Source organism: Symphalangus syndactylus, chromosome 6 (assembly GCF_028878055.3).
Source record: "Symphalangus syndactylus isolate Jambi chromosome 6, NHGRI_mSymSyn1-v2.1_pri, whole genome shotgun sequence".
Lineage (NCBI taxonomy): Eukaryota > Metazoa > Chordata > Mammalia > Primates > Hylobatidae > Symphalangus > Symphalangus syndactylus.
The window spans coordinates 118,591,336-118,618,564 of NC_072428.2; the positions used below are offsets into that span (position 1 = coordinate 118,591,336).

General features: G+C 48.5%; 2 protein-coding genes and 1 non-coding gene across 13 annotated transcripts in view; 2 read left to right on the top strand and 1 right to left on the bottom strand.

Annotated features, from left to right (window-relative positions):
• Positions 1 to 294: 294 nt before the first annotated feature.
• Positions 295 to 3,595, bottom strand: OPN1SW (opsin 1, short wave sensitive). Its single transcript, XM_055283929.1, has 5 exons — positions 3,244 to 3,595; positions 2,795 to 2,963; positions 2,306 to 2,471; positions 1,457 to 1,696; positions 295 to 465 (listed from the first exon to the last, which is right to left on the bottom strand). The coding sequence occupies exons 1-5, from the start codon at positions 3,593 to 3,595 to the stop codon at positions 346 to 348; spliced, it is 1,047 nt and encodes a 348-aa protein (XP_055139904.1). The 3' UTR covers positions 295 to 345.
• A 9,708-nt stretch (positions 3,596 to 13,303) lies between these two features.
• On the top strand, positions 13,304 to 13,375 carry TRNAP-AGG (transfer RNA proline (anticodon AGG)). Its single transcript has one exon. It is a non-coding gene; the product is annotated as a tRNA-Pro (tRNA).
• A 6,950-nt stretch (positions 13,376 to 20,325) lies between these two features.
• CCDC136 (coiled-coil domain containing 136) overlaps positions 20,326 to 27,229 on the top strand; it is a 30,888-nt gene continuing 23,984 nt past the window's right edge. For 2 of the 11 annotated variants that reach the window (XM_063642253.1, XM_063642255.1), the window contains exons 1-4: positions 20,335 to 20,475; positions 21,261 to 21,368; positions 23,276 to 23,524; positions 23,616 to 23,690. In XM_063642253.1, coding sequence (XP_063498323.1) covers positions 20,418 to 20,475; positions 21,261 to 21,368; positions 23,276 to 23,524; positions 23,616 to 23,690 — 490 coding nt within the window. In that variant the 5' untranslated portion in view covers positions 20,335 to 20,417. Of the gene's footprint in view, positions 20,476 to 21,260; positions 21,369 to 23,275; positions 23,525 to 23,615; positions 23,691 to 27,229 lie in introns of all 11 variants that reach the window. The other 9 variants (XM_055283921.2, XM_055283922.2, XM_055283926.2 and 6 more) reach the window with 8 other exon arrangements.

Below are 27,229 nucleotides of genomic sequence, written 5' to 3' on the forward strand. Positions count from 1 at the left end.
AAGAGGAAAGTATCCATACACTGAAAACTTAAAGCCATATTCCTTTTAGTTGCCTTGTATGTAGAAATCAGTTCTCCAAGTGCTGTGAATGGTGCCACTTAGGAGTAGAAACTGACGATTGTTGAAATGGCCTTTGGGTGGTCTGAAACAGACCCAGTGGAAACAGTAGCTTTGTAGGCAAGAAGCCAATAGTAAGAAAATGAAAAATTGACTCCCCAAACTGCCGTCACTCCTCTTACCATCTTTTTTGTGTTTTTAGTAGTTTGGTTTCTGACAGAGACAATAGAAACTTACTTAAAAGTAAAATTTAATTCTAGCTGTTGCAAACAGGCCAATATTGGGTCCTCAGTTGGGGCCAACTTGGCTAGACGAGACAGTAGAAACCTCTGTTTTCTGGGAGCTGCATGTGTCGGATTCGTCTGTCATGGCCTTCCCACACACCATCTTCATGATGCAAGCTTGGAACTGGAGAGAAAGGTTCAATTGGAGATAACCTTGGCAGATGAGGAAGTATGGGAAAAAAGACCTCATTCTCTGTATCACCAAAGCCTTGCACAATGCTTTGTACCCAGAATGCCCTTAGGTGGTTTTGAATCTATCTTCCCCATCCTGAAAACTATCTAGATTCCAGGCCAGAACTACTCCTGGGTCTACGGTAATCCTAAACATTCTGGGTCAAGTCTGAGACCTCACTGTTGGTAAATTCACAAACCATCCTGCTTCATAAAAGCACTGTCAACAGAGGCCCCTCTGTTACTAGCAGGTGCTCCCAGCTGGAAAGGACTGCCAATTCTCTTCTATCCAGGGAGGTTTCAAATTAGTTTTGAGTCTACCTCTGGGATTGAGGAAACAATACCATCTGAAAGTAGGGTTTTTGCCACTTAGAGTTTGGTGTTTATTAGCTCGGATTTCAGATGGGATAGGAAATCCCCCAGTACCTTCAGATAAGATACTTTAGAGATTTATGCATGTGGTATGATTTCTGTGCTTCATACATGCTTGTGCAGGCTAAAAGTTGGAAGGGAAATGATTAAGAAATTATTAAATGCAAGGACTGGAAATTCAGAGGAATCTGAGTTTTTATTTTTATTTTTTAATCTATTTAAGTTCCAGGATACATGTGCAGGATGTGCAGGTTTGTTACATAGGTAAACATGTGCCATGGTAGTTTGCTGCACGAGTTTTTCAATAAAATGCTTTCATTCATCCTGTTCTTTGGAGCAGCTTCATTTTCCTGACTCAAGTTCTTTCCTCCAGGGTTCTATTTTCTCATCTTGATAACCATGCCTTCCTCCCTGTGCTTACCAAGGGCCTCCCAACCTATTCAGGGGTTTTGTGGCTTCCCTCGTCTACTAGAAACCTGAGTAGAGTCCAGGGTGCTCTGAGTTAAAAGTTAATGGTGAGAAAAGAACCAGGGTCTTCTGGACCGTAGGAATGTGAATAGAGAGAGCTTTACCTGCTTATTCATGAAGCAGTAGATGATGGGATTGTAGATGCAAGCACTCTTGGAGAAGAATGAAGGAATGGTGACAAGCCGTAAGTCCAGCCCATGGTTACGGTTGTTGACCATGTACATGGCGAAGGCCGCGTAGGGCACGTAGCAGACACAGAAGGATCCTACCATCACAACCACCATGCGGCTCACCTCCCGTTCAGCCTTCTGGGTCGTAGCTGACTCCTGCTGCTGAGCTGCAACCTGGGGTAGAGCACGGAGAGCATCACATCCCTCTTTTTCCTGGCCCTCTGGATGCTTTTTTTAAATTTTATTTTTAATTTTTAATTTTGTGTTTTTTTTTGAGACAGGAGTCTCGCTCTGTTGCCCAGGCTGGAGTTGCAGTGGTTCAATCTTGGCTCACTGAACCTCCACCTTCCGGGTTCAAGTGATTCTTTTGTCTCAGCCTCCTGAGTAGCTGGGGTTACAAGCACACGCCACCGCGCCCAGCTAATTTTCGCATTTTAGCATTTTGCCATGTAGGCCAGGCTGGTCTGGAACTATTGACCTCAGGTGATCCGTGTGCTTCAGCCTCCCAAAGTGCTGGGATTATAGGCGTGAGCCACTGCGCCTGGCCTCTGGATGCTTTTCTATGGGATGGGGGAGGGGGCATCCACTCTAATTGCCTCTTTTCTGTCCCACCTCCTGGCCTAGTTCCTTTGGATCTCCATCATCCTCCCTCCTCTTACTTCCTTTGCTGCTTTTAGATACCCTTTCTGGCTATGGACATTTACAGGCATCTTATGTTCCAGAGCGCACTTCCTTATGTGGAGCCCCGAACCCCTTCCTCCCTGACTATCAAATGCCACTCACAGCTTTCAGGGCCCTCAGCAGCTGAGTGTAGGAGAAGCAGATGAGGGAGAGAGGCACAATGAAGCAGAAGATGAAGAGGAACCACGTATAGGACTCGCTGCGGTATTTGGTGCCCACGGTGTACCAGTCAGGGCCACAGGAACACTGCAGGCCCTCAGGGATGAACCTGCAAAGGACCAAACACTTGCTCACTGGACTCTCCACAAGAGTGCAGTGGGAGCTAAGATGCCTGGATTGTGTTCTCCACTTAGAACCCAGGGAATGCCCAAAGGCTTCAAGCAGGGGGGTTTTCTGTCCTGACTGGGAGAAGCTACAGCAATTCCAACTGCAGAGTAAACGTTAGCACTTGACTCCCACTGCCCTTTCGCCTCATACTGCAACTCTTTAAAAAGTAGAGGTCAAAGACTAAATAGTTATACCCAAGCTCTCTTTCCACCCACATCAACCTGAGCTCCTAGTTAAGTTAGCACCACTGCCCTGCACTCTCACCGGCTCCAGCCAAAGAAGGGTGGGATGGAGACGCCAATACCAATGGTCCAGGTAGCCAGGACCACCGTCAGTGCATGCTTGGAGCTGAAGCGGAAGTTGCCGAAGGGCTTACAGATGACAATGTAGCGCTCAAAGGCCAGGAAGGCCAGTGACCAGCCTGTAACCAGACCTGTGGTGAAATGTGAGGATAATGGGCTAGACAGAGCCCCACCCAGCCTGGCTGGCAGAGTGGCAAACAGATCGGGTGGAGCAAGCACAGAGAGACAGGGCTGGACTGACATTTGGAGTGAAGATTCAAACATCCTATTTTGGCCAAACTTCTAGTCTGGGTTGCTTTGTACCCCAGTATTTTAAAAAGCACCAGACTCATTTCCCCCAGACTCTTTAGGAACCCCCTCCAGTGGAGTAGCAACCTTTGCCTTCCCTAACCCTTTTTTCCCCTGCAGTACCTGCTACAGTGCCCAGGAAGCCCTCCAAAGCACAAACATGGCGACCGAAGACGAAGTATCCGTTACAGCTGGCGACGAAGACAGGGAAGACAGAGAAGATGCAGAGGAGGAAGCCTCCGAAGGACACGTTGACCAGAATGTAGTTGAGGGGCTGCCGCAACTTTTTGTAGCGCAGTGTGGCCACCAGCACCATGGCATTGAGTGGGAACCCTATGAGGAAGACAGTGCCCATGAAAGCTGCCTGGAGGTAGAAGGCCCAGACAGGGGCAATGTGGTACTGAGGCCCATCCCACGGCCCCACTGAAGAGATATTTTTGAACAGATAAAACTCTTCGTCTGACATCTTTCTCATGGATGCCCCACACCCCCCTCTGAGTCCTCTTATAGGTGATCCTCCCACCCCACGAAACCCCTCCTCTAAAAACACTTGGGCTCTGTGAATGATCAATACTAATCCTAAACCTCCCAAGGACAAAGTTTGAGATTAGAAATCCCTAAACCACTACGTAAACCTTTTGTGGCCCCAAAGCCGATTGTGTTCTTCAGAGGATAAGAGATTGGGCTCAAATAATCTGGATATACAATGCTGGGTGCTGGGATGAACAGAAGTGGACTCCCTGAGGTCTGTGAGGTGCTGACCCATATTCACTGAAGATGCTTCCACCTTTTTGTTGTTCTTTTAATGAGGCTATAGAAAGGGCACGCCTCTTATTTTGGCTTCTGGCACAACTGTATCAGTTAAGTTTTCCTCAACTCATCTGCCCCTTTGTGGAAGGTGCCCATCTTAAGTCTGCTGAGAAGCTGGGAGCCAGCCCTGGGCTGCAGGAAAGGGCTGGGAGTGGGGAGTGCCCTGGAAGCACATCAGTAAACAGCCTTCATGGAACAGGACTTAAGCAACTTGACAATGCCTAGAGGTCTAGGGCATCCCTGAGCCAGGCTGCCTCCATTTCTTTGTGTTGAATCTACTCAAAGAGTGTGCCTTTCCTACTCAGACCTCCAGCCAGGGAGGCGGGTCTGTTCACTGTCCTTACACCATGTTCATGCCTACCACTACCCGTAGCTCAACAAGTCACCACAGTCCTCCTCCTGTCTGTTCACTGAAGTCTTACCTAGCCCTCACAGCCTACCTCACAAACACCTCTTCTGTGCAGCCCACCCCGGTGACACCAACTCTGCTCTAAGTTCCACCTGCACTTGTACTCAGTACTACACTTTAGGCTTTATGAATGAATCTTTTCCACCTCAGCAGATCATAAATATATAGATGAGTTGGCTGGGCGCGGTGGCTCAAGCCTGTAATCCCAGCACTTTGGGAGGCCGAGACGGGCGGATCACAAGGTCAGGAGATTGAGACCATCCTGGCTAACACGGTGAAACCCCATCTCTACTAAAAACACAAAAACTTAGCCGGGTGTGGTGGTGGGTGCCTGTAGTCCCAGCTACTCGGGAGGCTGAGGCAGGAGAATGGCGTGAACCCAGGAGGTGGAGCCTGCAGTGAGCCGAGATCACGCCACTGCACTCCAGCCTGGGGGACAGAGTGAGACTATATATATAGATGAGTTAAAAAGTGACACACTTTAGGTATAAATAAGTTTAAAAGTGAAAGGATGGTCCAGTAATGGCAGAATAGTTTATTAGATGAATGCCCCCTTAGGCAAAAAAATTGTAAACTGGACACAATATGAAAAACAACTTTTTGAAAACACTTAAAGTATTCAGAGCAGGCAGAAACTGAAAGGAACTCAACTCTTCAATGAAAAGAACCATCTACATTGTTATTTTTTTTTTCCTGAGTGTACTCCTGAGTACAAATGGCACAGGATAGCTAGAACTTGAGCAGAAAGCCCCAGCCTTTTTTGGCTTGAAGAGTCAGAGGACAGAGGACAGTTTGGGACTCCAGAACAGCTTAAGGTGGATTTCCTGGAATGAAGGAAGCCACAGAAGGCAGTCTTTAAATCTGCATATAAACTCCCCTCAAATCATAGGCTGACTGCTAAACTGTGGATGGATGAATTTCCAAGAGCCCAGTAAAAGACAACCACTGGAGGTCTGAAAGAGCTAAACAGATTTTGACTGTTACCCACTGTAGCAGAGAAAGAGTTTGAATTTGAATCCCAAGTCAGAGGGTCTGGGTAAACACTTAGGGCTTTCCACTTAAAACTCCCAAAAGGCCACACCATAGAGCTAAAATCTATATCCCAGGACTAAATATTTGTTCTGAGAGTAAGGGCAAAGCCAAAGCTGACTCATACTAGCAAAAGATAAAACCAAGCCTCAGCAGGTAGAAGGTGATCAACTAGTAAGTTAACTCCTTATTAGAACAAAAATCAACACTCCTCAATGGAAGATAACCCAGTTTCTAAAGTTCACTATCTACAATGTCTAATATACAATGAAAAATTAAAAGGCATGTGAAAGGAAAAAAAAAAAAACCCACAGGAAAATATGAGTCATAGCCAAAAGAAAAAGCAGACAATAGAAACAGAACCTGAGATGACCCAAGAAGTTGGCACCAGCAGAAAAAACTTCAAACAGCGATATAAATATATTCAAGAACTGGAAGGAAAAAAATGATCATTGTGAGTTAATGGATCTCAACAGAAGAATGGGAAAAATAAAATAGCCAAATGGAAATTCCAGAACTGAAAACTACAACATGTCCAATGAAGAATTCACTGGATGGCTGAACAGCAGATTGGACAGCAGAAGAAAGGATCAGTGAACTTACAGATAGATCAATAACAAAAAGATATCTGGAAAATCCCCCAAACACTTATGAATAAGCAATATACATCTAAATATCCTGTGAGTCAAAAGAGAAATCATAAGGAAAAATTGAAAGAATTTGAACTGAATAACAATAAAAAAGTATTAGAAATTGAAGGAAGCAGCTAAAGCAGTACTTAGAGAAAAATTTATAGCTTTAAGTATTTATACTAGAAAATAAATGTTTAAAATTTAAACTTTCACCTTGAGAAGCTGAGTGAATCAAATCTAAAATAAATAGGGGCAGATACTAAAAAGCAGAGCAGAAAACAATGAAATTAAAAATGAATAAAGAATGGAGAAAAATCAATGAAACCTGAAGCAAAACAAAATAGTTCTCTCCTGTCTCCAGCATCTCCTCAGTAGGATCTGAGCCAATCTCGGGTCACTGCAACCTCCACCTCCTGGGTTCAAGTGATTCTCTTGCCTCAGTCTCCCATGTAGCTGGGATTACAGGTCTGTGCCACCATGCCCAACTAATTTTTGTATTTTTAGTAGAGACAGGGTTTCACCATTTTGGCCAGGCTGTTCTCAAACTCCTGACCTCAGGTGATCTGACCACCTCGGCCTCCCGAAGTGCTGAGATTACAGGCATGAGCCACTGTGCCCAGCTGACTTAATTATTTCCGAAAGACCGCCACTCCCATGTGCATGCGCACACATGCACATCCCACACAAACACTTGCCCGCAGGTAGGAGTCCTGGTGGAGGTTACTGGGGAGAGCCAGCTAAGGATCCAGCCAGAGTGCCTGAGTCATAGGGGGAACAGGGTGGGAGAGCACTGTCTGGGAAGGTGTGAGGACAGTATTAGGAGGGGCCAAAGATGTGGCCACCTAGCCTTGTACAAATGAGCAGAGCTGCTCCTCCCTTGCCCTGGGCAGGACTTCAGGACCAGGGCCAGAGGTCACCTTAAGGTGCCTATCCCTGAGCAGGGCACACGGACTGTGTGTGAGCCTGGCCTGCGTGGAACAAGCCAGCCTCCACTGTCCACTGGGCTCTGCTGAGGTGCCCACCTCTGCAAACATTTCTGATGGGAGGCTAAATGGCGAGGGTGCAAGACACCCCAAGCCCTTTTACATCCAGTGTACAAGGCTAGGTGGCCACATCTTTGGCCCCTCCTAATACTGTCCTCACACCTTCCCAGACAGTGCCCTCCCACCCTGTTCCCCCAACAGCAGAGGGAGACAATGGGCCCAAGCTGGAGGCAACCCAATCCCCGGGGGAGCTCAGACCAAAAAGAGCCTCACGCGAGCACAAAGTCTTACCGGTGCTCAAGCCATGGACAAAAATTCTCCAAAGTCATGGAGGCCACGGAGTAGAAGGAGGCAAGCTTCTAAGGAAGGGGCATGGGGTAAAGGAGGAAGAGAAAATATAAAAACTGGAGGCAGACTGGGCACGGTGGCTTACACCTGTAATCCCAGCACTTTTGGAGGCCAAGGTGGGCAGATCACTTGAGGTCAGGAGTTTACCAACCTGGCCAGCATGGTGAAACCCCGTCTCTACTAAAAAATACAAAAATTTGCTGGGCATGGTGGCGCACTCCTGTATAGTCCCAGCTATTTGGGAGGCTGAGGTAGGAGAATCGCTTGAACCCGGGAGGCAGAGGTTGCAGTGAGCTGAGATTGCGCCGCTGCCCTCCAGCCTAGGCAACAGCGAGACCGTGTCTCAAAACATAAAATAAAATAAAAAATAAAAACTAGAGGCATCTTAAGTGCATTTAGTATATACAGTGCTCTTCCCAGGCTGAAAATCACCTTATTAATTTAGAACATGTTAATACACTAAGGCTTTACAGAAGATCACACGAAATACACTTAGACCAGGATATCGCAGATAATTCTTTGTCATGGGGGCTGTCCTGTGCATTGTAGGATGTTAAACAGTGTCCCTCTCCTCTAGATGCCAAAATCAACACTACCAGCCCAGTCAGGATAACCAAAAATGTCTCCCGACATTGTCAAATGCCTCCTGAGAGACAAAACCCTTCCTTCCCCACTCCCCTCCCCTCCAGCTGAGATCCAACCATTGATTTAGATTTAGACTTACAAATGCTCAGAACCCAATATAATACAATCAAGTGAAAATTTGTTTTTCTGTTTGTTCCAATTGTCCAGAAAAAAGGAAAGTCCTACCAAAGTGGATATTTTCTGAATAGTTTCAGGAGGTCTTTCTTTTTCTTTCTTTTGTTCTTTCTTTCCCTCCCTCCCTCTCTCTTTCTCTCCCTTTCCTTTCTTTCTTTCTTCCTTTCTCTCTCTTTTCTTCCTTTCTCTTTTCTTCTTCCTTTCTTTCTTTCCCTTTCCTTTATTTATTTATTTATTGACAGAGTCTCGCTCTGTCGCCCAGTGGTGCGATCTCGGCTCACTGCAAGCTCCGCCTCCTGGGTTCACGCCATTCTCCTGCCTCAGCCTCCCGAATAGCTGGGACTACAGGCACCTGCCACCACACCTGGCTAATTTTTTTGTATTTTTTTTTTAGTAGAGATGGGTTTTCACCGTGTTAGCCAGGATGGTCTCGATCTCCTGACCTCGTGATCCACCGGCCTCGGCCTCCGAAAGTGCTGGGATTACAGGCATGAACCACCGCGCCCGGCCTGCTTTGCTTTTTCCCTTCCCTTCCCTTCCCTTCCCTTCCCTTCCCTTCCCTTCCCTTCCCTTCCCTTCCCTTCCCTCCCCTCCCCTCCCCTTCCCTTTTTCTTTCTCTCTCTTTCTTTTCCTTCCTTCCTTCCTTCCTTCCTTCCTTCCTTCCTTCCTTCCTTCCTTCCTTCCTTCTTTCCTTCCTTCCCTTCTCCCTTCCTTCCTCCCTTCCTTTCTTCCTTCTGACAAGATCTCACTATGTTGCCCAGGCTGGTCTTCAACTCCTAGCCTCAAGCAATCCTCCCTCCTCAGCCTCCTGTGCTGGGATTACAGGTGTGAGCCATTGTACCTAACAAGGGGTTTTAAAATTTTTATTCTCATTAGAAGTTTATTTATTTATACTTCTTCCTTTTCCTAAAATAGTTTAAGGGAGACTTGCAAGAATATATAGGACACAACAAGAAATAATGAATCAAATGTAGAAGCAGAAGAAAGAGAAACAACAGTGGGGAGTTAAAGAGTCAGGAATTACACTGACATTTGATGGCCCTGTGAACTTGCTACCTATGGGCAACACACTCAGCCTCATGCTTTCTAGCAGCCACTCATTTACACAATTGTCCAGAGAAAAAATGCAAACCAACTGTTCTTGGGGTTATGACAGACAAGAATGCCTCCCTGGGGACTTCACAAAGGAGATACTGGTGTGAGATAATATAAACAATGTCCTCAACAACATCTTTGAGTAGACAGGACAACCAGTTGCACAGGATTGGGTCTAGTACTGACCCGTCAGTATGGACTCAACACAGCACAAAGCACAATTCAAAACCATTAGGGCGAGATCCAAGTACTGCTGAGCTGCTCTGATCTAGAGGAAATTTTGGCTCTCTGGAAGCTCGAAATGCGTTTCTCCCTATCCTACTTACTGCTTCTCTCTGATCAGTTTTTAATAATTTAATTTCTGTTTTGAATGGAATATGTGTATATACATACACATATGCATAGAGCTCAAAATTCAAAAAGTACAAAAGAATATACAGGCTGGGCATGGTAGCTCACACCTGTAATCCCAGCACTTCAGGAGGCTGATGCAGGTGGATCACTTGAGGTCAGGAGTTCGAGACCAGTCTGGCCAACACGGCGAAAACCTGTCTCCCCTAAAAATACAAAAATTAGCTGGGTGTGGTGGCATGCACCTATAATCCCAGCTATTCGGGAGGCTGAGGCACGAGAATCACTTGAACCCAGCAGAGGTGGCAGTGAGCTGAGATTGTGCCACTGTACTCCAGCTTGGGCAACAGAGCAAGATACTCCTCAAAAAAAAAAAAAAAAATTATATATATATGGCCAGGCGCGGTGGCTCACACCTGTAATCCCAGCATTTTGGGAGGCCAAGGCAGGTGGATTACCTGAGGTCAGGAGTTCAAGACCAGCCTGGCCAACATAGTGAAACCCTGTCTCTACTAAAAATACAAAAATTAGCCGGGCGTGGTGACACATGCCTGTAATCCCAGCTACTGAAAGGCTGAGGCATACGGCCGGGCGCGGTGGCTCACGCTTGTAATCCCAGCACTTTGGGAGGCCGAGGCGGGCAGATCACGAGGTCAGGAGATCGAGACCACGGTGAAACCCCGTCTCTACTAAAAATACAAAAAAATTAGTCGGGCGTGGTGGCGGGCGCCTGTAGTCCCAGCTACTCAGAGAGGCTGAGGCAGAAGAATGGCGTGAACCCAGGAGGCGGAGCTAGCAGTGAGCCGAGATTGCGCCGCTGCACTCCAGCCTGGGCGACAGAGCGAGACTCCGTCTAAAAAAAAAAAAGAAAGGCTGAGGCAGGAGAATTGCTTGAGCCCGGGAGACAGAGGTTGCAGTGAGCCAAGATCTCACCACTGCACTCCAGCCTGGCAGACAGAGTGAGACTCTATCTCAAAAGAAAAAAAAAAAAAAAAAGGAAGAAGAATATTGAGAGAAAAAGAAGTTTCCTTCCCACCCAGCCTCCCAACTACTCAGTTACCCTTCTCAGAGGCAACTAGTGGTAGCTTCTTGCTGTTTTTTATATATATAGGAGGTGACAGTGAGCTTGAGATGATGTATATGACAATGTTGTCTGTTAAATACTAACCCACAGGGCTCTCCAGACAAGTGGTAAGGGAAGAACTGACATGCTCTTGTGAAAATGAGGACTCAGGATCTGGCTAAAAGCCATCCACACATCTAGGAAGAGAGTGAGGAAGCTCCTGGAGGGAGGGCCATGATTCTCCCTAAGAGACAAAGGAGCAACTGACGGCCTGAAGTCCTACTGCATGGATGAAGGCCACAGTGATTTTAGCCTGGAAGCAAATTTAAGATATGCGCCAGTGGATTTCCACCAGGGCCATGCTCCTCTCCGCCAACTCCACTATCTAGGAGGCTTTTGGAAGCATGTGGGGTGTTTCATGGCCATCACAATAGTGGAGAAGGAATTACTGGTATTCAGTGGACAGGATGCAGCTCCAGATCGGCCACACAAAGAAGAACGATCCTGCCCCAAATTCCAACAGCACCTCTGAGAGAAGCACTGGCTAGGACCCAAGCCTGGTCTCAGCTCTGAAACATCTTCAGCAAAGTTCCCCTAGGAGCTCTAGCTTTGAGCAGCATCACTCTCTGGCACACTCACCAAGAGGAACAATTTAGGGAATGTGTGCTGAGGTAATGGAAGGACATGTTGCGTGTGCTTTTATTTATAAGTCAGTTTAAAGCTGGGGAACAGCGACCCAAAAAAGTCTCTTTGGTTTGAGAATAGATGAGCTGTTGCCTTCCTCTCTGGCCATGATTAGTTAGCAGAGCCAGTTGTCTGGTTCAGACACTTCGATGGAAATCATACTTTATCCCCTGAGTACAAAAGAATGCTGGCCAATGTATTCTGTAAAGTGAGGGCCATTCTTCCCACCTATCCAAGGGAGGGATTGGTTCAGTAGGAATCCTGCTTGAAAGGATGGAGTGTGGGCTGGGCACAGTGGCTCACACCTGTAATCCCAGCTACTTGGGAGGCTGAGGTGGGAGAATCACTTGAACTCTGGAGGCAGAGGTTTCAGTGAGCTGAGATCATGCCACTGCACTCCAGCCTGGGTAACCGAGTGAGACTCTGTCTCAAAAAAAAAAAAAAAAAAAAAGGATGGCGTGTGGAAAATTTCTCCAGGGTTACCATTTCTACTTCAAGCCAAGTGGTGAGGACTCACCCGCACATCTGTTGCCACTAGTGATTTTTTTGTGCACACTCCTTGGATTTTCTTTTTTCACTCATTCATTCATTCCACAGACATGTGCTAAGTGATGACTATGACAACAGTTCTGCTATGAGGATTAAGTGGGATTAATCTGGTAAAGTGCTTACACAAGGCTGGGCACACAGAAATGCCTGGGAATCGTCTGTATTGTCAGCAGTACTGCCAAGGGTCAGACACTGGGGAAGACCCAAAGACCAATAAAACAGGTATCTGCCCCGGTGGAGCTCTCCGCTCACAAAAGACCTCCCCTCTGGGAGTGAGCAAGAGTCCAGGGTGTGATGGATGTGTACAGGGATGGTGGAAGCACTAAAGACAGAGAGCCCAACCAAGCCCACCTGGGTCTCCTACAAGGCCCCAGTTTCTGAGGTGTGATCACCCCCCTCACTCTCTTTGGGAACCTCCCAATCTAGGCCACCCTTAGGCTGTCAGCAGCTCCTTCCTGGGCAGCTTCCCTGGGTAGGATGAGCAGGGCAGGCTACCGTGGGGGAAGGAGTGTGGGTATTGACAAGATATAGTCCCCATTTCTGGTTTTTTAGAAAGTCTGGGTAGCAGTGTGTACTGCATTTAAAACAGCCTTCGGATTCAGATAAACATGAATAAGCTGAATTTAGGCAAATTGAAGAATTCAGATAAACATGAAGTATAAGCTGAATTCAGGCAAGTTGTTTATTTTACAGTGAGGTGATACTGCTCTCACAAGGTTGCTGGAAGGTTAAATAAGATCTGTAAAGCACAGAGCACACTGCCTGGCCCACAGCAAGCATTAAATGCCAGCTTTCCTGCTATGTATTTCTTCCCTCCCTCATGTTGCCATCATAACCCGTTTCCTTTGACAGCACTTTACAGTTCGCAAGGTACTTTCATATACATTGTCTCATGCAATCCTCACCCTGTAAGGTAGACAGGGTAGGTGTTACCTTCCCCAACCAGCAGATGAAGAAACTGCATAATTTAGCAAATGTCACCTAGTCAAGAGCAAGCTGGGACACTCTTCTGGGTCCTCACCTGGGAGTCTAATGGGTTTGGAGAATGCTTTTCTGGTGGTCTGATCATGAAATAAGAAAGAAGAGTAGTTCTCAATTGAGTGCAAGAGACCCCTAGATGGGCTCACCAGCCCTGGGGAACCCCAGGGAAGTGGTGGTTGCTGGAGCGTAGCTTCTTCCCCAGCAGCACCTCCGTGAACTCTGCTTGGGAGTCCTGATGGGGTAACTGGCAGGTCACGGGGAAGAATGGACCCTGCCTGGAGGCCCAGGCAGAGGAGCATCCGTGTGGCTCCGCAACGAGCTACGGGGGAGGAGAGAACTCAGGAGCAACGCCTGCTGGAGCGCAGCGGCCTGGGCCGGGAGCCAGCCTGGAAGGGGGAGGAGAGAGGCCCGTTCTAAGAACTACAGACTGCCGCTGTGGCTGCTGCTGATGTGGCAGGGAGGGCACATCTGGCAAAAGATAACTACCAGTGGCTCGTTGGTCTAGGGGTATGATTCTCGCCTAGGGTGCGAGAGGTCCCGGGTTCAAATCCCGGACGAGCCCTACTTTTTCTGTCCCTTCTCCGCTGCCACGTACACATACACCACCTGCCCCTTCTAGGGTGGAAGCAAAGAGATGGTCTCATGGTGTGTGGCTAAAGGACCCTGAGGACAAGCTGGCAGTCACTCCCCCCATTAGCCATGGCCTATATGTACCCCATTATTTCCACTGGGGCCAAACTGACCAAGAGCAGACTGGCAGAGCATCTGGCTGGCCTGCATTTTATTTGGCAGAAACACAGCCTGTCAGAGAGATCAGGACAAGGAGCAGGCTGGGCCAGAGCTGGAGGTCAGGATCAGGCAAGCTCCCAACATAAAACCCAAGCTATGAAATGCACTGGACTCAAAGTCCAAAAGCTAGGACGACAGTTACAGTTCTGAGTCTCAAAACTTATTTCTCAGAGTTGTTGGGAGGATGAAATCAGAAACTGTAATGCACCCTAGAGATGTAGGGATTGTTAGGAATCATATTACAGATAAAGAGAATCTGAAGGGGAACTTCTGGCAACATGAAAGACTGGACTAAGGTAGCTACCCCCTCATCCAGTGCCCCCAGACACACACAGGGATGTTGGATAAAATAGTATTCAAAAATTAAAATTGGACAATCCCAACTTTTTTTTTTAATAAAGGAAATTATCAGCTATCAGGATTAAAGAAAAAAGTCGGGCGCGGTGGCTCACACCTGTAATCCCAGCACTTTGGGAGGTCGAGGCGGGTGGATCACCTGAGGTCAGGAGTTCGAGACCAGACTGACCAACAAGGTGAAACCCTATCTCTACTAAAAATACAAAAATTAGCTGGGCGTGGTGGTGAGCACCTGTAATCCCAGCTACTTGGGAGGCTGAGGCAGGAGAATCACTTGAACCCGGAGGCGGAGGTTGCAGTGAGCCAAGATGGCACCATTGCACTCCAGCCTCGGCAACAGAGCGGGACTCCATCTCAAACAAACAAATAAATAAATAATGAAAATGAAACAAAACAAAAAAGTGGGGGGCAGCGGGGAAGGATATCATAATGGCCTATTGTGGATGTCATACACAGAGAAGATAGACACCCAGGATCTGGAGTGTCTCAATGCTTCCAATTGTAGGATATGTGGCCTCACCTACCAGAGGCAAGGAGCTAAAGCCGAACCCCCTGCATAAAGCTCAGAATATAAAAGCTCCATCTTGTTCGTGAAAAGAAGATTAAAGGCTGAGCATAGTGGCGTACACCTGCAATCCCAACATTTTGGGAGGCTGAGGTGGGGTGCTCACTTGAGCCTACGAGTTTGATACCAGCCTGGGCAACATAGCAAAACCCCTTCTCTACAAAAAATAAATTAAAAAACTTAGCCAGGTGTGGTGGTGTGCACCTGCAGTCCCAGCTACTTAGAAGGCTGAGGTGGGAGGATCGCTTGAGCCTGGGAAGTTGAGGCTACAATAAGCCATGATCACATCACTGCACTCCAGCCTGGGCAACAGAGCCAGACCCTGTCTCTGAAAAGAAAGAAAAATAAAAGAAAAGAGGACTAAAAACCAGCAAGGAAGCGAGAAAAGGGGTGGAAATACAAGTCAACCCTGAGAAATTGACATTCGAAGTCTGACCAAGTGTTTGTATTTATCTGGATTTATGTCTTCATGGTGCTGAATCCAAGTGAGAAATTAAATATAAACCTGGTTTATGACCCTTGAAATACTTAGGAATACCACACAGCCACATAGAAGCAAGAAAGAGTTCTATAAGACTGTTTTCATATAACCAGGGCATATAGGACTCCCACCAAAACAAACCAACCAACCAACCCATCAAAATGACAAAAACCCAAGATGTGCTGAAGAAGAGCTCACAATAAAAATTATGAACCTGTATAAGATATTATAAACTTTCCCTGCTTTTCCCTCTGTCCAGACTGAGAGATACAGAGTGCTTTAAGTGCTCTGTGACCCAGCCAGCTGAAATGTTTTCCCCTGTAGGCTTGAACCCAAGCTAGGGCCTTGAACATTCACAGGCACTAACAAAGGTGTTTAGGTTGTTGCTGAAAACACTGAAAGACCAACCATGCTGCTAAACATATAGAAGCTAGCCCTGTCCCCAGCCAAATTCCTGAAACCCTCATTTAAACTTCATAAACCTCATTTAAACTCCCTCATTGTGGACACACCTAGGTAGAACATCCCTTGTCTCGCTCTCTACCCTGAGGATCCACGGCAGCTCACTTTGTATGTACATTCTCCTAATAAATGCTTTGGACCAATCCCCTGATGTTCATTGCTTGATGTCTTTGGAATCTCAACCAGCCCCATTTCAGAACAGTTTGGGGCACTCCCTTGTGGAGTTCCTGCTTTTCGGGTGATTCTAGCCACAGGTTCAGCTGAGAAGAAACAAAACTAGACAAGGAAGCAATTCATCATAAGGAAGTGTTGGTGGACACAGCAAACAAGAGAGCACTCCAAGAACTACACATGATAGAACAACATGAAAAACATTATAATATAATAAATATATGTAGAAGTATTAAAGACAAGAAAATAAACCGTAGGGAAAAAATCAAATACAACATGAAGAAATGAAAGTCATAAACATTGAAATTAACGACTCTTAGCACTGGAAAATTATACTTAATAACAAAGAAGACATTAAAAACTCAGTGATGCATTAAACAGTAGATTATTAGACTCAGGCAAAGAGAGAGTAAGTGAACTGGAAAAGAGAGCTGATGAAATCATTCGAAATATGAAAAAGTGGGAAAGTGATAAGATAGAAAATATGAAAGAATAGCTAAAAAACATGAAGGAAAGAATGAGACAGACTAATATATATCTAATAGGAGTTCCTGAATGTGACTGAGAGAATGGGGAAAATATAATATTCCAATAGATAATGGTTGAAAATTTTAACAGAAGAAAGACAGAGTTCTCAGGTTGAAGAGTCCTGAGTTCTGAAACACACTGTGGAGAAACTGCAGGATACTGAAGAAAGAGAAAAGTCTTTTTTTTTGAGACAGGGTCTCACTCTATTGCCCAGGCTGGAGTGCAGTGGTGTGATCATAGCTCACTGAAGCCTCAAACTCCTAGGCCCAAGCAATCCTTCCACATCAGCCTCCTAAGTAGGTAGAACCACAGGTGTGTGCTGTCATGTCCACCTAATTATTTGTTTATTTATTTTGAGGTGGAGTCTTGCTTTGTCACCCAGGCTGGAGTTATTTTTTAATTTTTATACAGACAGAGTGTTGCCATGTCACCCAGGCTGATCTCAAACTCCTGGGCTCAGGCCATCTTCCCAAGGCACTAGGATTATACACATGAGCCACCACACCTGAGAAAAACCTTAAAACAACCAGAAATAAAAATGCCTGTCTGCCTACAAAGATAACAATTATATTTGCAGCTCACTTCTAGCAACAGGAGATTAATTATAAGGGAAAAAAAAGAATGGAAAAAAAAAGATTATAGAAAATACTTATTTTTTTCACCAGGCGTGGTGGCTCATGCCTGTAATCCCAGCACTTTGGGAGGCTGAGGTCGGTGGATCACCTGAGGTCAGGAGTTCAAGACCAGCCTGGCCAACACGGTGAAACCCTGTCTCTACTAAAAATACAAAAATTAGCCGAGTGTGGTGGTGCCCACCTGTAATCCCAGCTACTTGGGAGGCTGAGACTGAAGAATCGCTTGAACCCGGGAGGCAGAGGTTGCAGTGAGCTGAGATCACGCCACTGCACTCCAATCTGGGCAACAGAGTGAGACTCCTTCTCAAAAAAAAAAGAAAGAAAGAAAGAAAAGAAAAGAAAATACTTGTTTTTTAAAATTATGGAAAAAAATCTTTGTCACTTATTAGCAGCAAAAGACTACAGGGAAAAAATATCTTCAAAAGGCTAAGAGAAAATAACTGTCATCCAGAATTTGATGCCTACTAAATTTCCATTAAAAGGGCACGAAATGAAGACATTTTAAAACATTAACTGAGAATGCTAACCCCTCAAAGACTTACACTGAAATGCCACAAAAGGGTAGATTTTATCAGAAGGAAACTGAAATAAGAAGGAATGGTGAGCAGAGAAATTTATAAATATGTTAGTAGATCTAAACAAGCCTTGAGACAGATGATGATGATAAAGATGGTGGTGGTGGTGATAATGGTGAGGATGACGCTTCCTGGGGTTAGAAAGAAGGGGAAACTAAAATACTAGATAGAAATATGGGAGATGGTGGGGAAAGAAGAACAGAGTTAACATGTTCTAAGATCTTTCTATTATTCAGAAAAAGTATAGTGATATTGATTCACTGTAGACCTAAGTAAGAGTGTTTAGAAATATATAAAGAGGTAATCACTAAAGGAGTAGAAATAGAATGTGTAACTTCCAAATCAGTGGGGGCCAGAGGATAAATAAATAAAGCCACTGTTAGTGGTGTTTAAATTGGTCTAACTACACTATAGAGCAATTTGGCAATGGCTAGTGAAGTTTAAGATGCACCTACTCTATGACCCAGAAATTCCACTTCTAGGTATCCATCCTAGGAGAACGCATGAAATTGTCAAGTGCAGCACTGTTTTTAATATGGAAAACTGGAAACAGTAAAAATGTCACTTAGCCGAAAAATGGATAAATTGCAGTGTATTCAAGCAATGAAAGAGTATTCAGTAGTTAAAATTCATAAACTGGAGCTATATGAAACAACATGGATAAATGCAAAAAAAAAAACAAAGAGTTTGCAGAAGAATGTGTGCAATATAACACTATTTACATAAATTTCTAAAACACACAAGTCGCAATTATGTATTGTTGGTAGATACATTCATAAAAGGTAAAACATACATACAGGTAAAACTGGAAAACCATAAATAGAGGGCTACCTTGAATCAAATGTGGCAAGATCTGACTGGTTGTAGGATTTCAGTTCTGTGTGCATGGTTATTTGTTACGTTATTCTCTGTACCATACTTTTCTGCATGTTTCAAATACTCATAATTTTTTCCTTTTAATGAAAGGATCTAGGCATTTAGAAATAAGGGTAAAGGGGGATAAATGGCTACATCAGTCCTCAAAGAGGATGATCTCCTGCGATGGGATTAGGAGGGAGGCTGAGCCCTGAGTCCAGGGATTACAGGGATTAATTCAGATCATCCCCCTAGGTTGATCACCTGGCTGACATGCCCACCACTCCTGGCCCCTCAGAGATGCATTTCTGGACCACAGCCCACCTCCCTCATATCTCTTAAGCTCTTTTCTCCGGCCTTTTAACTGCCCCCCTCCGCCCTCAACCCAGTACTGGTCTGGCCAGGGTTTGACCAAGTTTGGCTCCTGAAAATAGACTAGTTCAGGTCTCCCTTAAATGTTCTCCAAAATCAAGAGTGAAAAGTGACCTGCATGCCAGGAGCCAGGGAGAGATTAGTCCTAATACTCAGGATCAGAGCTCCCTGAGGAGAGCTTGAACCCTGGATGCCACCATCGACAACTTCCCTGCTGTGCCTCCTTCCATTCACCAAGAGGTCAGCAGTCAAGGCCAACTGCTAACATGGCCCTGCTGGCGGAGGCAGAACCAGGAGGAGCTGCGCTGGGCAGAAAGAACAGCCAGTAAGCTTCCAAAACTAGCCTTTGCCAGTTCCCGGAGCACTGCATCCCTCAAGCCCCCAGTGCAGCCCCTTTCTACCACCCCTGACAAATGCTCTGCTCCCCAAATCTGGACAGGCTTGGTATCTGCAGTAAACCCTCTGCAGAAGGGGTCTGGGTGGGCTTGTTCAACTTTCCCCACAACTGTGTCATCTTGGCCACAGGATCTGGAGTAGAATCCTGTCATCTGGGAAGCAAAGAAAACATTCTTGCTCTGTCTATGGAGTAGCCATTCTTTATTCCTTTACTTTCCTAATAAACTTGCTTTTACGTTATCCTATGGACTTCCCTGAATTCTTTCTTGCGTGACATTCGAGAACGCTCTCTTGCGGTCTGGATCCGGATCCCTTTCCTGCAGCGGGGGGAACGCAGACAATACTAGCCCTCGACCTGTGAGTGGATGTGCCAGAGAGGGCATCCGCGTGTGTCCCTGGCTTAGGAATCTCCCAGCCATTTCCTGGATGTGCTGGAGAGCCCCTGTTCCCAACTGTGCCCACTTCTATCCTTGCCGAGACCTGCGGAGATGTGAGAATTGCCTCTTCAAAAGCCGGCACCCAGTAGACATAGCTTAAATAAACGAATGGTTGAAGACGTGAAATAAGCCCCCTGGGCTTCCAAATCCCCCTTCCACAAGAATGAACATCAGTCGTGCCCACTCTGAGAGGGCTACTGTGGGGGCGTGGCTCGCAGCCCACCGGGTGTGGGACCGGAAGGGAAGGCAGGGCGGAGGAGAGGGGGTCTTCCGGCCCTGAGGCCTGATGGGGCCACCGGAGGGCTCCTAAGAGGGTCCCTGGCCCTGGCTCGGTGGGGAGTCGCGGAAAGCGGAGAGGTCAGGGCCCTGCCGTTCGCCCATCCAGGCCTCGACTTCCCTCCTCCGGTCCCCAGGCTGCCGAGGCGCCACCGGGCAGGGGTGGGCAGGGCCTGGGGCCGGAGTCCGCACGGACAGCTAGGTGGGGGCGCCGGCCGGGCGGGGAAGGGAGGGAAGGAGGGGCGCGCGTGTCTGCGCGTTTGGAGGAAACAGTCCCACCTCGTCCTTTGCCGTCCCCATTGCGGAGCATGACCCGGCCCTGACACCTGGTGCAGAAGGGTCCCTGGGCACAGCAGACCCCGAGGGGACCCGCCGCCAGAACCAGGGGATCTCGCTCCTCCCTCTTGGGGCAGCCTTAAGCCTAGGAGCTCCCGACGCTGTCCGGGCCCCGCGCCTCGGGGAGAGCCTTGGGGCGTATCCGGGGTCGCGCTCACCCTCCCGCGCCGCCCCCTGCACCTGCTTGGAGCTCCCGAGTGCTGGGAGGGCTTCCGGGCGGCGGCGAGCGGCGGGGGGCGGTGTCAGGAGGCCCGGCCAGGCCCCGCCCCCTCGCCCGCCCTCCCTCCTCCCTGCGCACCCGGCTCCGGTCCCCGGGCTCGCGGCTGCGGCTTCTGCTCGGGGAGGCGGAAGGCGGCGGCGGGAGCGGTCATGGAGGCGGGCGCCGGAGCCGGCGCGGGAGCCGCGGGCTGGAGCTGCCCGGGCCCAGGTCAGAGCCGCCCCTCCCTCACCTCTCTACCGCCCCTCCTTTCTCTCCTCCATCCCTCCTCCCTCCAGACCCCCAGGTGCTCCCGGCCTCCGCGGCTCCCCCTTCTCCGCCCAAAGTCTTCCTCCCTCCATCCTGGCCTCCGCCGGAGCCCGGTCTCCATCTTTCCGGCCTGGGGCTGAGGCTTCCGCGCACCGGCCGCATCCTGCCTGGTGGTCCCTCCCCAGCGCGTCTCTCCACTTCAGTCCGACGGTGCTTCCAGCCTTCGGGGCTCCAGACCCCGCACCTCCTGCAGCCCCGGAGACTCCTGAGCGCGGGGCGAGGGTGGGGTGGGCAAGGTCCAGCGAGAGAATGGGAGGAGAGGGGAGGGGAGAGGTCGCAGCCCTACTCCTTCCCGCACGCCCCCCACTCCTCCCTCCCTCCGTAGGCCACCTCACCCTTTCAGCCTCTTCTTCACTGGCTCCCGCCCTCTTTCAGTCTTGGCCCTCTCCTCCCTGTCCCCCCGGACTAAATACGCACACCCCCTCTTTCTTTCTGTGCAAGCAAGAGGGTCCTGGAACAGGGGGTTCTGAGGAGGCTGGGAGGCAGGGCTGGGGTCTCCGCAGGCAGAGCGTGAGAGGTGGCCAAGAGAGAGGAGTCGCAGAGCCGGCAGAGTGAGTCAGGCACCTCCACTGGGATTACAGATCGCAGAGCCCCGAGGAGCTAGAAGGCATGTCCCCTTCTTTCCTCTGCACCCCAGCCCGCAGCCAGCCTCCCACCCCCAGCCCCTCTTTTCTCCCTGCTCTCAGGACCCACAGTGACCACTCTAGGCTCCTATGAGGCTTCCGAGGGCTGTGAGAGGAAGAAGGGCCAACGCTGGGGGTCCCTGGAACGACGGGGGATGCAAGCTATGGAGGGTGAGTTTTCCCAGAAGACTTCTTTCTTTCCCTTCCCCTCCTCCCTTAATTCCCTTCCTTCCTCCCTCTGACCCCCAGGCCTCTGAGCCAGGACACAGCCCTTCCCTCAGTTCATCTTAGCCCCTCTTCCTGCACCTCAGAGCTCCAGCCCTTCTCAGGGCTCAGGCTTTGACAGAAGTTCAGGATTCATCCCTTCGGGACCCCAATCACCCCCCAGCTAACCAGGTTATGCGTCCCGAGGGAGCTGCCAGACAGAGAAAGAGGCCTTGTTGGACAGAGCTTTGAAGCAGCCTTTCAGCAGGGGGTTTGTCCTCACTGCCTGCCGACCCAGATCCCAAGCTGTCTCTTATTTTAAAAAGCAAGGAACTGGGCATGTGAATTGTCTTTCTGGGGCCACCACCATTAACTTCGAATGGAAGCCTGTGGCTTTGGTTCTTTAGGATACCTTACTGCCTGAAAGAGAGAGCCTAGGAGGGGCGCGTGAGGCCATCCTCCCAACACACGTGTATCCCCACCACACCCATGTGACTTGGCAGTTGCTGCCAACAACAGGCCCCTGGAAGGACGCTGGTCCATTTTCCAGGACTTCCTGTGAAGTGTTGCACGTTGCACATTCAGTATGGGCAAACCTGCTCCCCCTAAGGGGGACAGATGGCACTAGGGGTCCCAGTTGAACCTAAGGCTGCTGATAGTAGATAAAGTAAGACCAGAGATTCAGAATTTTAAAACAAAGCAAACAATCACCATCCAGACAACATTTTGCTATTTATAGGGACTGCATTGCAGTAAAGGAGCAGGTGCTCGCAACCAGAGGCTGGGGGCCAGCACCAAACCCTAATTTTTTTAATGCATTAAAATGGTAGGCTTTCTTTTACACACAAGTACAGCCTAAAACTTCCCCTGAAAGCTGCTTTGTGGTCAGCAGAGTAGGAGGGGCCTCATATGGCTCAGCTAGGGAAGAGGAGACCTCGTGACATGCAGCAGGGAAAAACAAGGTGGACCTTGTAGAAAATTTCAAACAGGTATTTAATAATGTACATTTGAAAGGGCTCCAGAGTTTGTCCAATGAAACCTCTACAATCAGATATTTTCTTTCTCTACCTGCTGATGGGCAATGCTTTCTTATTATGGAAAGGCTGATTTTTGACAAGCCACCTGGATAGTTTTTTGTTTGGTTGTTTTTGTTTGTTTGTTTGTTTGAGACGGAGTCTCACTCTGTTGCCCAGGCTGGAGTGCAGTGGCTCGATCTTGCCTCACTGCAACCTACACTTCCCAGGTTCAAGCGATTCTCCTGCCTTAGCCTCCCAAGTACCTGGGATTACAGGCGTGTACTACCACGCCCAGCTAATTTTTTTGTATTTTTAGTAGACAAGGGATTTCACCATGTTGACCAGGCTGGTTTGGAACTCCTGGCCTCAAGTGATCCACCCACCTCAGCCTCCCAAAGTGCTAGAATTACAGGCATGAGCCAGCATGCCCGGCCAGTTTTTGTTTGTTTTTTTTTAACTTTCAAGAAATCTCCAAACTGTAACTGTTACCCCATTTGACCGAAAGATCCGCTCACTGTCTCCTTTCTTGACTACTTGTCCTGCTACTCAGAGGCCAGCCTAGAAGAAGCAGGTAATCCTGTGCAAGTGTCTCATGGCTGAGCGGGCACCAGCCTGCACAGGCTACCAAGTGCAACATTGGTCCAGGAAGGGCCTGGGAGGTGGAGGCGCTGCCTCTCAACTTGACTCTCACACCTGAGGACTCATCTTTAGTACAGGTCTTGCCCAGGGGCTCCTTGGGGGACACCGGGTGGCACTAGTATGTCATCTCTGCCCTGGGATAGTGAGTTTGAGGGCCCTGGAAGGACGGCAGAAAGGAATTTGATGCTGACTCCTTGGTGGGATGACTGTCTCTCCTAGGGGAGGTGTTACTCCCAGCTCTCTATGAGGAGGAAGAGGAAGAGGAGGAAGAAGAGGTAGAAGAAGAAGAAGAACAAGTGCAAAAAGGTGGCAGTGTTGGCTCTCTGTCAGTCAACAAGCACCGGGGACTGAGCCTCACGGAGACAGAGCTGGAGGAGCTGCGGGCTCAGGTGCTGCAGCTGGTGGCAGAACTGGAGGAGACCCGGGAACTGGCAGGGCAGCATGAGGACGACTCCCTGGAGCTACAGGGTGAGTGCCTGGGCCAGGGCCCAGTGCCCGGGCCCAGAGGCTCTGCACTCCCCTGGATCCGAGCTTGACACTGGTGCCCCTCTCCCTGCAGGGCTCCTGGAGGATGAACGGCTAGCCAGCGCCCAGCAGGCAGAGGTGTTCACCAAGCAGATCCAGCAGCTCCAAGGTAATTCCCAGGACTTGGACTGGAGGGAGGTGGCCATCCAAGTGGTCACCTAAGTACTTTTTTCCTGAGGGTTTGACTGAAGCATAGCAGATAAAAATAACCAAATTCAGTAATTTCACCTCATTTTCCTCTACTAGTCTCACCCTTTTCCTCTCCTTGTCTCTCCATCTTCCTCTGTCCCCAGTTTTCTTTCTTTGCACCTCCACCTGGCTCTTCTGTCCTCCCCTTCCGTTTCTTGGCCTCCCCGTCACCTCCTGTCCCTGGTGGGCTCTTTCCTCTTGCCCCTTCAGCCTCCTCCTTCATACTGCATCCCTGTCCCTTTGTTCTCCTGGTCAGTGCTAGGGGTGGGTGATCCAAGTTGAATTCCAAGCCAGATTCCTTTTTCTGGTTCCTCCAAGGACAGCATGGGAAAGCATGAAGCCAATGAGAAGTGACTGGTGGGGCCTCTCTGCACCTATTAAGAGAGGCAGATGACAGCACTTCTGTTGCTGCCTGGGACCTGAGCTTGTGGCCCCCAAATCCCTTTTTGCCAACACCCACGTCCCTTTGTCTCTGAAAAGCAGCAAGTCAGGTGTCCCACATTCCACCGCACCACCAAATAAAGAGGCAGCTTTTGTTACTTCTGTGGGCTTCCGGAAGGTTTAGGGGAGCTGCCCTAGAAAACAGCAGGGACTCTGGGGAGAACTGAGATCAAGCCAAAAGAAAAGTATAAATGGAGAAAAAAAAGGAAGGCCAGGAAGCAGGCCTGGATAGGAGCAAGCAGAGGTGTAAGAGGGGGAGGAGAGGAGACGGGGACAGAAAATGTAAGCAAAGGTAGATACAGGAAGGGTGGTCAGTGAAGGGGCTTGCAGAGGAGGAAAGTGGCAGGATATGTGTCACATAGGGAAGAGTGTGGGCATTGGTCTGGGATGACCTAGATTCCTGGGCCCAGCTCTACCACTTAGAAATTGTGTGATCTTGGGCAAGTCACTTATCTTTCTGAGATGTCATTTCTTATCTGTAAAATGGGACTGATTTATTTATCACCTATTTATGAGGTGCCTTTATACTTGGAGGACCAGCTGTGAATGAGACAGACCACATCCCTGCCCTAATGAAGAGTACGTTCTAACGGAGAGAGGCAGAAAATAAACAACATAAGTTCAGGTGGCTATAAATGCTATGAACACGATATAATAATATGATATAGAGAGGAGGTGGGATGGGAGTTTATTTTATTTTATTTTGAGACAGAGTCTCACTCTGTTGCCCGGACTCGAGTGCAATGGCACAATCTCGGCTCACTTCAACCTCTGCCTCCCGGATTCAAGAGATTCTCGTGCCTCAGCCTCCCGAGTAGCTGAGATTACAGGCATGCGCCACCACACCTGGCTAATTATTGTATTTTTAGTAGAGATGGAGTTTCACCATGTCGGCCAGGCTGGTCTTGAAGGGAGTTTATTTTAGATATGGCAGTTAGGAAAGTCGTCTTTGAGAAGATGACATTTGAGCTAAGACCTGAATAATGAAAAGGATCCAGCCATCCAAGATCTGAGGGAGGAGCATACCAGGCAGAAGCAACAGCAACTGCAAAGGCCCAGAGGTGAGAATGAGCTTCATTTGTTTGAGCGACAGAACAGAGGCCACTGTGTTTGCAGCAAAGTGCATGTGGAGGACCCTGGCAAGAGAACGTTCTGAGGCAGGCAGAGGCCAGATTACAATGGATCTTGTAGGCCAGCCAAGAGGTTTGGCTTTCATGTTAACTGTGGTGGAAAGCCAGGAGAGGGTCTTAGCCAGGACTGGGATGATACGATCTGCTTTACATTTTTAAAAGAGAACTTGGCCACTAAGTGGAAACACTTAAGATGGAGGGAAGTGACTCAGAACAGTGAGTCCTGTCAGCAAGTTACTGCAATAGTTCAGTCAAGAGATGATGGTCGCTTGAGTTAGGGCTGTAGAAATGGAGATGATTCAGAATATATTTTGAAGGTGAAGCCCTTGGGATTTGCTAATGAATTGCATCAGAGGATAACAGAGACATGAAAGATGACTTTGCCTTGAGAAAATTGATGGAAGGTGGTGATGTTTATTGAATTGGGAAAGACTTGGCAAGGGGTAAGTTTTGGGGCTGGGGAGCCATTTAAAACATGTTTCCCTCTGTTGAGTTTGAAGTAACTGTGGACATCCAAGTGAATATATTGAGGCAGTTGGATATATAAAGGCAGAACCAGGGAGAAAACAGGGCTGGAGATGTAAATTTGGAGTCATTAGCATATAATTGGCATTAGAATCCATGGGAAATAATGGTGCAGTCACATGGAGAGACACCAGAAGAGGAGAAAGGGTCCAGTCCCAGAGACACTCCAGTATTTAGAGGTCCAGTATAGAAGGAGAAATGAACAAAAGAGTAAAGTGAGAGGAACTCCTGGAGCATGTCATGCCCTGTAAGCCAGAGCAGAAAGTACTTCAAGGAGACAGTGATCCACTGTGTCAGGTTGCTAAGTCAAGTGAGATGGTCTTGGATTTGGTAAGAGGGAGGACCCTGAGACATCTCAGTGCATGGAGGCACTGATTGGATTGGGTTTGGAGAGGACATGGGAGATGAAATGGAAAAGGTGAGTACCGATAACTTCAGTAGTCATTTTGAAGAGAAGCAGAGAAGTAAGGGAAATAGGGTCAAAAGATTATTTCTTTTCTTTTTTCAAAGGTAGGAAATGCTAGATCATGTATAATGAAAGAAAAGATCCAGTACAAAAAAAGGCCTTTGCCTGGAGAAGGAACGTTCCTCCATTCAAATGGGCGAAAAGTCAGAATTGAAGCAGAGATGCAGGCAGGAACTACCTGGGAAAATAGGGTTCTAGAGCGCTTCCCTCCTCAGTGGGGTTTTTTTTTTTTTTGAGACGAAGTCTTGCTCTGTCACCCAGGCTGGAATGTAGAGGCGAGATCTTGGCTCACTGCAACTTCCACCTCCTGGGTTCAGGCGATTCTTCTGCCTCAGCCTCCTGAGTAGCTGGGATTACAGGCGCCAGCCACCATACCTGGCTAATTTTTTGTATTTTTAGTAGAAACGGGGTTTCAACGATTTTGGCCAGGCTGGTCTTGAACTCCTGACCTCGTGATCTGCCCCCCCCCCCACCACTCGGCCTCCCAAAGTGCTGGGATTACAGGCGTGAGCCACTGCGCCCGCTCCTCAGTAGGGTGCTTTCTAGGGTGAGATCCCCCACGGCCCTGCGGGAGAGACCGAGGCTGCCCTCGCGCACGCGCGTCACCCGTTTCCGCCTGGACGGGGCACGCGCGGCCTTAGAGGCAGCTGCTGTTCAGAGGCGGTTCCGGCCGCCACAGCCCCTCCGGGGCGGGACCGGCCAGCGGCTGGGTGGCCCCCCAGGGACACAGCTCTAGCGGGGCGGCGAGATGGAGGCCATAACCAGTGAGTGAGAATCCACTTCTCTTCCCGCAGCCCGACTCCTCAGCCCTTGGCCTCGCCCGGACTGTCCCAGCCCCATACTCAACGGGCGCCAGCGCCTCGGAACCCGGGGAACCCTGGCTGGCCTCTTCAACTC

What these genes read in the sequence shown, in the direction of transcription:
- OPN1SW (XM_055283929.1), bottom strand. Translation starts at nt 3,595, where the DNA reads ATGAGAAAGATGTCAGACGAAGAGTTTTATCTGTTCAAAAATATCTCT. An exon ending in TGCTGAGGGCCCTGAAAGCT is followed by an intron (nt 1,697 to 2,305) that starts GTGAGTGGCATT and finishes GCTCTACCCCAG; the next exon opens with GTTGCAGCTCAGCAGCAGGA. An exon ending in ACTGCTTCATGAATAAGCAG is followed by an intron (nt 466 to 1,456) that starts GTAAAGCTCTCT and finishes CTTTCTCTCCAG; the next exon opens with TTCCAAGCTTGCATCATGAA.